Source organism: Ammospiza nelsoni, chromosome Z (genome assembly GCF_027579445.1).
Source record: "Ammospiza nelsoni isolate bAmmNel1 chromosome Z, bAmmNel1.pri, whole genome shotgun sequence".
Classification (NCBI taxonomy): Eukaryota; Metazoa; Chordata; class Aves; order Passeriformes; family Passerellidae; genus Ammospiza; species Ammospiza nelsoni.
The window spans coordinates 17,179,610-17,194,807 of NC_080669.1; the positions used below are offsets into that span (position 1 = coordinate 17,179,610).

The following is a 15,198-nucleotide window of genomic DNA, read 5'->3' on the forward strand; positions in this document are numbered from 1 at the left end:
ACTCCAGCTTGTTGGAGAATTTTGCTCAGACATGGCTTGAAGGAAAAAAGGCCATGAAAATATACAGGTGATTGAAAAGTAAAAGGCAACTGTAAACAGCAAAGTTCTCAGACACGTTCCTGTAAACAGCAAAGTTCTCAGGCTTGTTTTTTAATAACAAGTAAATACCTTGTCCTTGGATAGTGATGGGAAAGCAGAGTGACAAACATGGAGGCCTTGAGAACAGTTAATAACAGGATGAGAAAAACAAGTTTTGGTCTCAATAACAAACCACAGGTATTGAAAACAAGAGGAGGGGTTGGTGTGTAATCTGTAGCCAATGATGAGCTTGGGTTTTGCAATATGTATGAACTTAATTAACACGGTTATAAAAGTGTGCATGGTGGATCAATAAATCGGAGTTCGATGCTCATCAATCGGATGGTCGTCTCCCTTCGCTTTCTCACCAGCTCCCTCCAGCACTCCTTATGGTGCTTGTGCTTCAGATCCTACGGTAGAGTCCCTCATGTAAGGGTCAGTTCATGCAGTTAAAATTTCCAAATTAGTGTTCCTATTTCCATTTGATATTGTGTGTTGAATGGGAGAGAAGTAAGATTAGAGACATAAGAAGTCAAGTCATGTTTAAAGCTGTGTTTTGTCCAGGTGACACAAGGTGATATAATACTAACTAGCAAACTACACTAGAAGTTTAGGTAAGCATAGTTACAGCATAATTGCCTACTTGATGTTTAAAAAGAGGGTTTAATAGCAGAAGGTGAATTACTGTTTCGATTCAATTGCAAAGTGAAAACTTTATAATGGTGGAGTGGTTTGGATTGGAAGCAACCTTTAAAGGTCATCCAGTCCAATCCCCTGGAGTGAGCAGGGTCACCTTCAGCTATATCAGGTTGCTCAGAGCTCTGTCCAATGGGCATCAGACTCCTCTCAGGGCAACCTGTGCCAATGTTTCGTTACACTCATTGTAAAAAACTTCTTCTGTATAGCTAATCCCAATCAACCATCCCAGTTTAAAACCATTACCCCTTGTCCGATACCAACCTGCCCTACTAAAAATCTGTCCTGATCTTTCTTATAGACCACCTTCAAGTCCTGAAAGGCTGCAATAATAATATAAACCTACAGTGATGGCTGCCATGATGTGTTTTATCTCTGAAAATGTAATTATTTTTTTTCAGTCTCTGGATGGCCATTGTATCTACACTGGCTGCTGCACTCTGCGTATTGATTTCTCCAAGTTAACTAACCTAACGGTGAAGTACAACAATGACAAAAGTAGAGATTTCACTCGCATTGACCTTCCTTTTGGTGATGGCCAGCGAACCATGGAGGCATCCTTATCTACTCCCTTTGGTAAGAAACCTTCACTTCTAGTGCTAAATACACACTGAGATCATAATTTTTATGTTACATTTATGCTTTGGCTTCCTATCAGGTGCGTAGAGGGGTACATTTGGCATACATTTTTATTTTCTACATCCAGTAAAATTGTTATGGAAAGCTTGAAGTTGAAGTCTTGGTAAATCAGTATCTGAAACAATAATATGAGGAACACTAGTGGGCAAATTTTAAAGTGTTGTAAAAAAGCTATGAAATACTACTAAAATGCTGTAAAATTGTATAATTGGTACAGGTAATGTAGTAAATATTGCGTGTCAGAATGGAAGTCATCACAAACTGACACTGGCTGCCTAAAGCTGCTTGAAAATAAGTGTTTTAAGGGTATTAGCTCCTATTTGTTGATATTTTAGGATAATTGAGTGCTTCAAGAAACAAAACGGTAAGAAAATCCAAAATGCTATACTTATATACTTACCTTTTAAAATATAAAATTTAAGAAATTTTCTTAAATTTTAGAAGTCATTTTGGCATAGAGAAGACAGTGTCTGCTTGAAGTGAAACTGGAGAAATGCTCACAACACAATTTGAGTGATTTTAGCTAATTTTCTCTCTCTCTAATAACAACTATTAGCAATAATACACAGCGAAGAACTGACTTAGCTGTTGAATAGGTATCTAAGTGCTGTCCAATTGACTATCACAGTAAAAAGTGGGGAGAGTAACTCCCTATTTTCCTTTACTTTTCTGTGGCAATTAGGACAAATACTGGATTTTGTTTGATTTTTTTGGATAGTTGAGTTAGCTTAGATTAGAATAAGAAAGTGAGTTGCACTCGCTACTTTCTTGATTTTTGTCTTTACTGCTCCCCTTAAATGCAGGCTTTGGATCTTTAGGGAATGGACAAATGTCATTACAGGGTGGGGAGAGGAGGATGGTGGAATTTACCATGCAGCATTATAGAAATGTGCTATTACAAGTTTAATATATTCTAATTAATTAGACTTGCACTATATGAAATGTCAGTGGAAGGGAAAAGTACAATTAGAGTAGCTTATTTCTGCACTTGCTTGTAGGGCAGAAATAACGATGCTTTTGGAGAATAACACATGAACACTTCTCCCTATCTTCCTCCTCACTCTCCAAACTTCTCATTGCTAAGAGCCTTGTTTTCTTTTACTGTAAGAGTAAGAAGTGCTGGAATAGTCTGATGTCTGTACCAAAATTTGTATGTGGTACATTCATAGTGAAGCAGCTGCACATTTATTAAAAAAAGAGTAAAAAATAGCTGTAAATGGGGAGAAGTTTGCTTCCTAGCTTTTCTGTCAGTGATGAAAACATGCACATATTGTCATTGGCTTGTTCTGTGAAGCTTAGTTAGAGGATATGAGGAAAAGATGTTCTAAGTCATGTGACTACCTTCACTACTTCCTATTACTAGTGGATGTAGTTTTGATGTAGAATTATAAGACAAAGCTGGTACCTGTCTTAAAAAACAGAATAATATATCTGTTTTTTATTGTAGACTTGAAATTATCTTAATAGCAAAACTAAACTGTTCTTGAAACTTGTTTTTCTTCTTCTTTCTTTAATTTTCTTATGCTTTCTGTGGAAAAGATACTGCACTATAAACAGATTTTGTGCATATTCTTCATTTAAAGAGTTCTTGCATCCAGTGAGCAGAAATACCTGCATTGGCTTGCTTAGAAAGCTGGGCTGATAGCCATGAAGCAAATGAATTAAAACCAAAAAAAGGCAACAAAGAATTCTAGATCTTTCTGCATTAGCTCAGTTTGACAATTTTTACATTCCAGATTTTGGTATCAAGGTGCAACATGCAGGTCTTATTTGGCAGAATAAAAGTTCTTGGTCTATTTATTTACTAATGTTTCCATTGCCATTCTTGGATTGTGAATAAGTGTTTCATAACTATATTGCCAGAACTTGTCAGTATAATTTAAAAAATGTGTTTACTTGCTTTAGTGTCATAAAGGTGTTCAGTTTTTTGTATGAAAGATACATTTTTGCCACAGATAAGAAGAGGTGTATTGTGATGCAGTATTCATGGATACTTGATCTGTGGTGTCTGTTACATTCCTTTTTGTAATTCATAATAGATATTTTTTTTGGTATTGTGTTATCCCTATTGATAATCATTTGTTAGTAGCTCTATTTTAGTCAGTAGTGTGGAGGTTTGAGTAGTAAAACAGACATAGCTCAAACTTGTATTTAAATGCTTAGAATGCAGCTTTGTGAGCTACCCTGAGTAGCACTTGACTCCACATACTAATGTGGAAATAGATGCTGGAACTCTCCATACCTTGCTATTCCAAATCTGGTTAATGCATGCGATTTCCAGGGGAACTATAAAAAACACTGGTTATGTATGAAGTTACACAAACTGAGAAAGTGCATCTCCTTAAAAAGCAGAATATATATGCTTTATGCATTTCAGCAGCTAGTAAAATTCAGAACCTCAGATTAGTTGTAGAAGTTTGTAGTGTTTTGCTTATACTGATCTTAGTGTTCAGGAGTTGTAGCTCATCATTGCAAAACACCTTTGACTGTATTTACTTGCAGAAAACTTCTAGAATACATGTCCATTGTGTGAATAGAAACCATTGAACACAGGCTCTAATGGATACTAGTCTCTGCTATGCTTTTCTATTCAAACTTATCTAATTTACATTTTGCCCAGACTTCATTTTAGAGAGGAATGTTGAGGCTGACCAGAATATTTGCTTTCAAAAATGGCTGAAAATTGTCTTTGTGCAACATAGAATCTTGGATTTCAATGAGAGCTTTAACCCAAAACTTTTATAAACATCTGGAATCACATATAAAGTCCAAATAGCAATACTGGTAGCTGATTCTGATTGCTGAAATCTCTTCTGTTTTCTAAAACTTTTTCAATCTGCTTTAAAAAAACCTATCTGTTCTCTCTAGCTACTCAAAATACCATATGTCCATCATATACAGCGCCTCCTGGGTTTGCCCCAGCCTTGGGCTTTCCTCAGGGAGCAGGTAAGTTTGTTTTCTAAAAATGTGGTGTTTGTAGTTATGGATAGGGGCCTATCTGAATACATCTATTCAGAGCCATTTGTTTTAAAATATAGCAATCAGAACAAAGTATTAATTTGAGTAATTGTAACTCTTTCTCATATATATACTCTGTAAAATAAGTTTCTATAATAAAAATCATATCCTGATGTAGTTTATCATTCAACAGGCAAAGAATCTAAATGCCATGATAAAAATTACCTACAAGAGAAGAAATTAAGCATTTATTTTTTTTCTCAGAATCATAAAACTGCTATGACATTCAATGCAAAATGAGGGAAGTCTCTGCTTTTCTGGCTATCAAGAGATAAATACATAGTTTTTTAGACTGTGATCTTTCCCTTTCTAGCACAGGATAAACTTATGTGCTGAATTTTTTTTTTTCTTTCTTGGGCTGCAATTCATGTCCCCTTTTATTTTGGTCTATTTGTATAGCTGAATGTTTCCTTTTTCTATGAAAGGGAGGTGCTTCCTGCTTTATTGTTCAGATACTAGTAATAACTAAATTCCTTAAAATCATTTTTAAATTGGATATTGATGTTTTTGCCAAATATAACCTGCTTGTGTATTCTTCCTTACCCGCTTTGAGATGTCAAGTGATGCTATTTATACCTTTCCAGGTCCTTCTGTTCTGCCTGTTCCTGGAGCACTTGGTCCTTTCACAGTCACCACATCTGCAGCACCTGGACACATGACTATTCCTGGTATTCCAGGAAACTCCGTTTTACTAGTCAGCAACCTCAACCCTGAAGTAAGTTTGATTGGTGGAACTGATGTAAGTGTCACCTTGTACCAACTGCCAGAATCCTTGAAAACTGACATTAGCTGAAGGAATAAGAAAAATTCTCTATGCTGATAATATAAAAAACAGGACACATCTATACTTGTTTTAGGTAGCTAGCAATATTGGTGAGGTTTAAAAACTCCCATCATGAGTGAAAAGCTTTCTAACACAGTTTACTTTAGGAACCCTATGTTAGCAGTGTAGCTAGTAATTAGAGAGAAGCCTATGGTCAACTGTAAGAAATGTTTGAAGATGTAAACAACATACATATGATAATTTATTGATTTCTCTGTGTGCTTTTCTATCTGTAAAGAAGGCAAAGGGTTTTTCCTTACATTGGTTAAAAAACAAGGAATTAAATGGAAAGGAGGAAACAGAAAAGGAAATAAAAGCATGCCAAATGCTTTTCTAAATATGTGTAGGATCTTTCTTGTTTTGCAACTTTTTTGAGATTGAAGTAAAAGAACATGGGTACATTATGTTATTAACTTTTAAAATTAAATGTAGAATGATGTCAGTAAGTACCCATGTTCACTTTTCATGGTACCACACAGATGATTTTTCATATGGTGGCAGTAAAATTACCAAGGGCAACTTGGAAAGTTATTTTTGTGGTGGAAATGACATAGGCTGGTCTATAATCTTCCTCATGTTATTTGAACACTAATCTGTTCTTAATTAAAAGCAATATACATCATCTTAAAATAAATTAAACAGGCTTTACCAGGGCCTGATTTAAAACATGATTCTTTTTGACTATTGATAAGCAGTCCTGTTGCAGCAATGTAAAATTCTTGTTGCACACACTCCATACATTTCCTTAACTGTAAAACTGTTAGGAGTTGTCAGCAAAATTGAAGTTCTCTTGAAATTCTGAGGTTTAAAAATCTGTTCACTAGTTTCTTTTAAGTAATTGCTGTGTTTCTGTTTTTGTACTAACAGCCAAATTCACAGTAAGCATCCAAAACCCAGACGTACACAGGGCTGTAAGACAAGTCACTTTTTCTTTAATTTTACAATATATCAGTGAGTTTCTGATGATGGCTGCAGATGTGCTTTCTGCAGCTGACTATTTATTTTCTGAATCTAAAAGGAGAGTGCCTCTTAAAAATAAGCATATATAAAGCACAGGTCAGAGCTCTTTTTAGGACATTGATGCTTTACTTAGTACCAATCATAGCTAAGAATTAATGTAGAACTTAGTGCTGTAATGCATCATACAATATCAATGTATTAAGTAATGCCCTACTTCTTAAAAGGATAAAAATAAGAATGTACTACAGCATTAATTATTGGAAATATATTTCTTGGCAGTTCAGTAGCATTTGTTCTTCAGTATTTGTTGTCTGACCCCTGTCACTCCTTTTTCTTTGTATAGAAAATCTGGTTGACCTTATTTCAGTTCATATTTCTCTCCTGTTGCAGAATTTCAGTGTGCATTTTAATATTCCTTCATGACTTTTAAATTATCTGGTTTTGTCTTCCATTCTTCTTTTTTTTCTCCCCCCTCCTTCTTTTTAAGTAGAAATATTTCAGTCTCATTTGAATAAGAAATTTCTATTTAAAAACAGAAATCTGCATCCTGAATTTAAATATTTGAGTCAGAAGAATAAATTCTATATGAATTTAAATATTTGGGCCAGAAGAGAAAACTCTTGATGAATTTAAATTTTACATTGATAGCAATTGTTCTCTACCCCTAAATGCTGAAGATAAATAGGTGTGGCCTTGTGCTTAGGCTGCAATATCTTCTTTTTTGGATAATTTAGATATGTTTGATACACATTTAAGAAGTTGAGTTGAGAAGGAATAGGGCTAGAGAGTGTTTTGATATGCAGGTATTTTTAGAACTCATTACTGGCAAAACCTTTGCCTCAGCATTAAAATTTTGGCTGCATTAGATGGCAAATTTTCTTCTTTAGTACTTGGCATACAAGATTTGTATTGAGAATTGCTGAAGAGAAATTTCTTTCAATATTTACCTTTCTATTCACAGCTTCTAATTGAATACAATTTAAATACCTCCTTCTATATGCTTAATACATAAACAGTTAAATTCTCTGTGTCTCCCTTTAGAATGTCATGGACATGTAGGTGGATGGGGAAAAAATTTAAGACAAAGCAACACATTTTGAAGCAACCGAGTTTAGTTTTGTTGTTATTGTCTGTTGATTACAAAATACAAAGAGTTCTTTAATGCTTTATTTGTAATTTAACCAATGTCTTTCATTCTTTTCATCGAATGAGCGGGGAGCTTAGAAATGATAAGGTCAAATAACGAAGCTACTTAAAATATTAATAGCTTCTGCAGCATGATAGAATGAGTCTTGAGTGATGAAAATGCATGAGCTAAAGTGTTTGCTTGTTTACATATTCTACATGTGCATAGCAAATGTGTATTAACAAGAGTGCCATACACTGTGATTATTTCAAGGAATAGCTTTTGGAGAGACAGGTTTATGTATTATTATGCAGCATCTTTTCCATTCTTTTTGTTTACCATGCACTTATAGAATAGATGTCTTCATTTGCATGGCTTTAGAAATAATGTACTCATTTTATCATTTAAACAGGCCATCACACCTTATGGACTATTCATCCTGTTTGGTAAGATATGTCAAATATACCTTGACAAACCACAGCAGGGCTAGTGGTTCTTTTTTTTTATCTGACCCATGCTGGTTAATTCAAACTCCATTGGTCTGTGCACATCCAGGAAATGCACTGGTTTTAAAACGGCAGTAAATAGAGTCATTACATAAAAGCCACATATACCAAAATGGCAAAACAGTGTCAGAAAAATTTTGGTGTGTGGTCCAATTTATTTACTACAGAAAATGGGAAAGCAAAGTAAGATGTAAAAACAGAGGTTGCATCAGAGGAAATGCTGTACAGAATTGGTTCATACATTAGTTGCAGGGGACAGTGTTGGTTAGAGTAATATTTTAATATGCCTCAGTTAAGAGGACTTTGACAACTATTGCACTATTTAAAAACTGAACATAAACATGCAGTAGTGTGACTGGGATCTGGGGAATTTCCCTCCACTTATGAGCCCCAGAATATAATAAACTTTAAAACTCTCCTTATACTAATATTTTAACCAACCTGTTTAATGATGTATTATTCTTTGTAACACCAGTGTTAGTCAAAAGAAACAGAGTCGGCCTTGTGCTTTAGTTAGTAGTGCTCTGAAAAAAATTTCCTTTCTGGATTTCCACAGGTGTGTATGGTGACGTGCATCGTGTGAAAATCATGTTTAAGAAAAGAGGAATTGCTTTGGTTCAGATGGCAGATGCAACCCAAGCTCAATTAGGTATTGATTTTTAAGGCAGAGTTATGCTTCAAGCTAACATTAATTTAATATAAAGGAGGAATTTTTCGTCTGTCAGTGGAAAGCATAAATAAATAAAATTCATCATTGTGCTGCATTAATACATGCAAACTTTGATAATACTCTTAGTGGTTGTAAAAAGAATAGTCCTATGACTCTCAATATAGTAAATAATAGAACTAGAACATAGAACTCTACTGTCATTTATTTTAATAATACATTGTATTGTTTTCTTGTAATTTATCTTATATCTACCTATTTAAGAATGATCAACTTATCTGTATTGAAAGACTGTTTGCATTTTTTTTGTATTTGAAGTGGAGATTGTATTATATCCTTATACTTTTTAAAAATGTAATGTGACATAGCCCACCTGGTAGATGTGGAAGTTGCAGTTTAAATTTAGAATGTGAAATCTGACACTAAGTAGAAAGCAGTATTCAAAGAATTGTCTTTTCTTCCCCTCAATTAATTCCTATTCAAATTACATTTCCACTTGTTAGCTATCAACTACTTGAATGGACAGAGGCTTTATGGAAGGGTCATGCGTGCTACTCTTTCAAAATATCAGACAATTCAACTTCCTCGTGAGGGACAAGAGGACAAAGGTCTGACAAAGGACTATAGCAATAGCCCTTTACATCGCTTTAAGAATCCCTGCTCTAGGAATTTCCAAAATATCTTTCCTCCATCTGCAACCTTGCATCTGTCCAACATCCCGTGAGTATCTGCATGTGTCATCTTCTTGGAAAGATATTTTTTAGGTGGTGTTGTGAAGTTAAAAAGTCTAACATATCTTTTAGTTTTCTTTCCTTGGCCTTTTACAATTCATTGTGCTGTGGGTCGTTCTGGTATGTTATTAGCAATAAGTGAATCCTTTAACTGTCCCATTTTTATCATTAGCAAAGAGGATAACTGAAGGAATTATCTTCTTTGAGTTTTGATCAATTTATATTTTCTTTTCATATATTTTATATGCTTTTGTTTTTTGACATATTAAATCATGTGTCACAAATTTTCACAAAGGTTAAAGACTCGTTTTTTGAGGTAATGTAGATGACATCAAATTCATCCTGGACATTGTTAATGAACATAGATACAGTGTTTAATAATTGTCCTGGTTCAGGGCAAATTTGGGAGAGAACCCCCAGAGAGGCTCCTCTAGGAAAGCAGATTCAATTGGCCCCTCCTCCCGACCGGTCTGGGAAAAAATACCTCCTTGGAGAAAAGTGGAAAAAACCTGTTTATTAAACAATAAAACCTAAACAATATTATTAAGTAAAACCCCTTGCTGGTCCAAAAGAGATGGCAAACTGAGAAAGTCCCTGCCCGGGTTGCAGCTCAGCTCACTCAGTCTCTGGTCAGTCCCTCGGGCGCTGGAAGTGCTGCGGCCCAGGCCCGGCCCGGTGGGCCCAGGTGTGGGCTGCCGGTGCTCCCCTGGGTGTTCAGTCCAGAGAAGGTTTAAACAGCTCCAGAGAAAAGGGAAAAACACAGGCCAGGAACTTCTTTGCCTCAGCTAGCTAAACTCACTAAAAGCAAAGGAGAGCTTGTCCCGCTGTCTGTCCATCCGCAGACAACACAGTCAGGAGCAGGAATGTGGAGGAGTGAGTGCAGTGTCTGAAAACAAACTGCTGCTTCTTCTCTCCCCCCTTCACTCTCTGGAACAAGTCTTAAAGGTGCAAAACTTATTCAGCATAAAGAGAACAAGAGAATTGGGGATAACAGCATCATATAGTCAACCTAGGACAATAATTCTAGCACTTTTTGAAGAACAGTTTCTACAGAATTTAAATCTCTTACATGGAGGGCATGTGAGAAAGTAAAAAGTGAGAAAGAATTTAGTGTGCTCTTTAAGACTGAAATAATCTTTTTTATGTCTAGAATATTATCAGTAGTGTGTGGACTAACAGACAAACATAAGTTTTACAGGCTTCTCTTGTTTGGCAGCTGTGCAGGGAAAAAAAAAAGGAAACTATGGAATTTTGCCACAGTAAGAAAATTAATTATAAGGCACTTTGAAAACAGCTTTTTGAGTAAAATGAAAATATTTCAAAATTGAACATATGTGACGTGCACTTGCACAAATTGCAAGATGAAGTGTGTTCTTAAGATTTTCAGGAGATTTTTATGCAATCTGAATTTTACTGACAAAGAAACAGGATTGGATGAAAGACAATAGAGTGTCTAAAATATTTTTGTAGCACAATGTGATACTAAAATATAGAGTAAATGCAAGTGTTTTGAGCTGAAGTGTTTAAATTGATGGAGGTACATTTAAACAGCAAAAACTAGTTTAGAAGCCAAAATTGAGATCTTGATGTTATTTCAGAACTCTGTTCTCTTCTACAAGTTGAGGGGAGATTGTTTTTGTTTTGTTTGTTTTTTTGTTGTTTTCAATTAGGCCTTCTGTTACTGTTGATGATTTGAAGAACCTTTTTACAAGTAAAGGATCTACTGTGAAAGGCTTCAAATTTTTCCAGTAAGTTCTCTTGCAAAATTGCTAAGCAAGCTTTCATCCTAGAAAATAGCTAATTGCTTTTTTGTGACTTTATATGTGTATACAACTACAGGCAAAATTCTATGTACATATAGGTATATACAAAAGTAGTACATCTATCACAATTTTTATGATACTTTGTCTTAAAATTTTAAATGGAATACTGGGTTAGCATAACTAAACTGAAAATATGCATCCTTTTGACAAACAAATGTATGTTCAAAGTAAAACAAGTTCAAGGAAAGTAAATGCTCACTTCTTGAAAAAACACAAGCTTTGTGTAAAATGCCATATAAAAATGACAGTGATGACAATGTATCTACATTAATTAAAGTTAGTTGGCAGCATTATTTTAGCACAATCATGCTTGCTAGAATAATCCCATATACATAGACAATGCAAGTATTTCTTAGGGGTCTTCAAGCCTTATTTTGACCTAGTTTTTTGAAGTCTGGTGTAATGAAAGAATGACATGACTTTAAGCCATAGATTCACAGAATTTATGTATTTTTTTTCTCTTTTCATTTTGGCAGATGCATAAATAGCTCTGATTCTTTTGCTGTACAACTGTGTGTAATATAGCTGAGGAAAAAAACCCCACTTATGCCACTTTTCTGTGTTGGCTAGTGAAAATTTGGTTAGGATTAATAATAGTTTTTACTGTTCTTCAGGAAAGATTGCAAAATGGCTCTTATCCAGCTGGGGTCTGTGGAAGAAGCAGTTCACGCTCTCATTGAGCTTCACAATCACGACTTTGGAGAAAACCAACATCTCAGAGTTTCCTTCTCAAAATCTTCAATCTGAATTTTCTGTGAATTTTTCCTTTAAGGCTGCATAATGGTTTTAGTAAAATCTTCAAACAGAGGCTGAGACAGCTCTGACCAACTCTGTCTCTTAAAAGAAAAACCTCATTCATACACAAAGAATTAAGTGATTATTTTTTCTGGTTCTAGCTGCAGTTATGTCATCCATAGAAAGATCTTCTGTGAAATCATTTTAGCAACAATATTTATCATCAAATTTCCTACTTAAAATTATGTTTTGAGACCATCCTTTCAGCTTTTGTTTGAAATCAGCCTTACAAAACAATTTTGAGTGCTTTTACAATGTACCAAATGAGTATGTTTAATGAAAAAGTAAACCTACTCTGTGCAGATTTCACATTAATTTGAATGTGAAATAGTGCTTGGATTTCTTGAAGAAAAGCAAACAGTAACTGTGAGTATCCTCTAAATAGTATTTATGTTACCAAGGTGTGTGTTCATACTTTGGTGAATCTTTACAAATAACTTGTTTATAAAAATAAAAAGTCTGTGCTGTTCTTATAGATTAAATTATTAGAGAAAAGGCAGTGCCTTCTCTGTGGAATAAAAGTATTTGACAAGTTTCTTCAAGGTGTGGTATTGGAAAATTAGTTTGTCTTGACTCTGGGTTGGAAGTTTGATGTCCTATTTCTACTATGAAGGGATGTGTAACAGTACCTTGGAGAAAATAAAACAAGAAAATGGTCTTGATTTTAAATATTTTTTTTTTTACATTTCTCTAAATAATTAAATGTTTGCAAGCTTGTGGAAGATATTCAGGTCTGTGATAGTTTCTCAAGTTTTTAAGAAGTTATTTTTGCTAAGGTCATCTTTCAGGGCAGAAAAATTGAACCTCGAGGTTTTTTACCACTCTACAGTCTAATACTTAAATTACTGTGTATTTACCTAATTTCTTATTTTGTGCCTTACTATATGTATATGAATAGATTAGAATGTTACCTGAAGTGTCTTGCAAAAATATTGTGGGCTTTGTGAAAATTCTCCTCTGGGTCTTTTTGTAAATATTTTCCACGATAATTCAAAATATATTTTTTCACTAATTAATATTTTGAATTGTAGTTTCTTGTGCTTTCTTATGGAGATTGGACATAGATGAGACTGAGGTTTCATTTGTTGTGAAATCACATAGGGATTCTTTAAATTCACCTAGTTGCACTTCTCTGATGGTAGTTCTTCACTGATAAAAAAATCACATCCAGAAAAAATATACTAAAAAACAAAATAAACCTGTATAGGAGGGCCAAACAGCAAATCCAGTTAGTTTTCTGGACTTCATCTGACTTTTTGAGAGACACTGGCTGTATCACAATATTCTTTTAGGTTTCTGTATTTCTTTTATTTTTAATACTTTACAGTATTAAAGTAATAGAATACTATCATTCTTTCCTTTTTAAGTATGAAAAAATGTTTGATACTGAATCTTGATTCCTCTTTGGGGAATGAGCTGAGATGCAGTTAGGTTTTGGCCATGAGTGTACAGATGAATACTAATGACTGATCATGTTTTAAAAAGCTAAATTTAATTTTAAGAGCTTTTTTCCCCCTAGTATTTTCTTTCACATAAATTAATCGAAAATTAATTTAATTTTACTTACCACATTTTAAAGACCTATTTCTTTCAAACATGGCATTTATTTACTTCTAACTATTGCAGAATTTGTTTCTGCTGTAATGTTTTGCCACTCATAATTGTTTTTGTTCATCTGAATTGTAAGACTTTATCTTTCTAGAAGAAAAAGTATGTTTCTATCATGATCTGAGTGCTCTGTAGTGAGCTTTCTCAAATTTTCTCTCTGAATTATTTTTGCAAAATCAGCCTTATAGTAGCTTGCCAGATACTACCTTGATCTATGTAAATTGATTACAGGTGTAGTATTACGGAAACTTCCCTGCCTGACCATCTGGGAGCCTCTCTGGCAGTCACTCTTGCACCACCTGAGCTGGACCTGGGGCTCTTCCCAGTTACAGCTCCCACATTCCCACAGTCTGAACAGGTTTCCTCACTGGGCTGACCCCAGGTTTCCCATAGCAGTCTCAGGCATCCCAGCCATTAAAATCATTTAATCACAGCACAATAACAAACAAACAGCTCGGGCTGGTGTCTCTGGGGAGGGACCCAGAACCAAGGAACCCCTGGGCTTTTATCCCCTCACCGAGCATGGGAAGGTGTGGGACCGCCGGCTGCTGCCGTGTCCCAGTGTCCGGTGCCCTGGCTGGGCCACAGGCCCCGGGCCCTTGTGTGCCCAGGATGGGCTCCTCAGGGCCTCTGTGCCTGGGCTGGCCCAGCCTGAGCTCAGCCTGCAGCTCCCACTGCAGCTGCACCCCGAGCTGCCTCAGGGAACATGTTCCTCAACAGCAGCAGCCAATCTGACTGTACGGATGTAGCTATATTAAGTGCTGCACAACACAACTATATAAATATGCAGAATGTACTATGTACTGGAAAGTTCAACTGGCTTAGAAAAAATATTCCCCTAAGGGATGTTATCTTTTGGATTTCACAGAATCACAGAATGGTGTGGGTTGATCTCCATGAGGTTCTCACAGTCTCACTGCTTAGTCTGTCCAGATCCTTCTGGATGCTATCCTTTCTTTCCAGGGATGCTGACTGCACCACATAGCTTGATGCTGTCAGCAAACTTGCAGAGGGTGCAGTTGATTCCACTGTCCATGTCACCAACAAGGCTGTTTAACAGCTCTGGTACCTGATTATCCTTACAGAACACTGCTCATTATTGGTCTCCACTTGGACATCAAGCTGTTGACTACAACTCTTTGAATGTGGCCATCTAGCCATTTCCTTTTCCAGCTAGAGGTCCACTCATCAAATCCATGTCTCCAGTTTAGAAACAAGGAAGTTTTGTGAGAGAGTGTCATGCTTTGCACAAGTCTTGGGTGTTAACATCAGTTGCTCTTTTCTTAACCACCATTGCTGTAACTCTATTGTAGAAGGCCCTTAAATCTGTCAGGCATGATTTGGCTTTAGTGAAACCATCTACTTCATAATCTTACTGGGAACCAAGGTGGGACTTCCAGCCTTATAGTTCCCTGGGTCTTTCTTATTTCCCTTTTTACAAATGTAGGCTATATTTCCCCTTTCCAAGAAAAGCATTAGCTTTCACAGTTTCATTGACTTAGGCTGCTCAGAAAACCTCTTTTCCTCCCAAGCTACATGTTACTTCCACCCTCTGTACCCTTTCGTTTAGTATTTTGAGTTCATCCAGTAGCTCCTTGTTCATCTAACACCATTCTGATATTTTTGCCCAACTTCCTCTTTGTTGGGATAATCACTCCTGAGCTTGGAGAAGATGATCCTTTATTTAAGGGTGATTCTTTAATACCAATCAGCTTTCTTGGGTCCCTC

The 15,198-nt window shown here is 35.7% G+C and overlaps 1 protein-coding gene across 4 annotated transcripts in view; it reads left to right on the plus strand.

The window, feature by feature from the left end:
- The window catches only part of PTBP3 (polypyrimidine tract binding protein 3), a 38,578-nt gene extending 26,047 nt beyond the window's left edge, over positions 1-12,531 (plus strand). For all 4 annotated transcript variants that reach the window (XM_059491909.1, XM_059491912.1, XM_059491911.1 and 1 more), the window contains exons 8-15: positions 1,176-1,350; positions 4,282-4,359; positions 5,016-5,146; positions 7,753-7,786; positions 8,403-8,495; positions 9,017-9,233; positions 10,915-10,992; positions 11,682-12,531. In XM_059491909.1, coding sequence (XP_059347892.1) covers positions 1,176-1,350; positions 4,282-4,359; positions 5,016-5,146; positions 7,753-7,786; positions 8,403-8,495; positions 9,017-9,233; positions 10,915-10,992; positions 11,682-11,814 — 939 coding nt within the window. In that variant the 3' untranslated portion in view covers positions 11,815-12,531. The remainder of the gene's footprint in view (positions 1-1,175; positions 1,351-4,281; positions 4,360-5,015; positions 5,147-7,752; positions 7,787-8,402; positions 8,496-9,016; positions 9,234-10,914; positions 10,993-11,681) is intronic.
- The last annotated feature ends 2,667 nt before the right edge of the window (positions 12,532-15,198 follow it).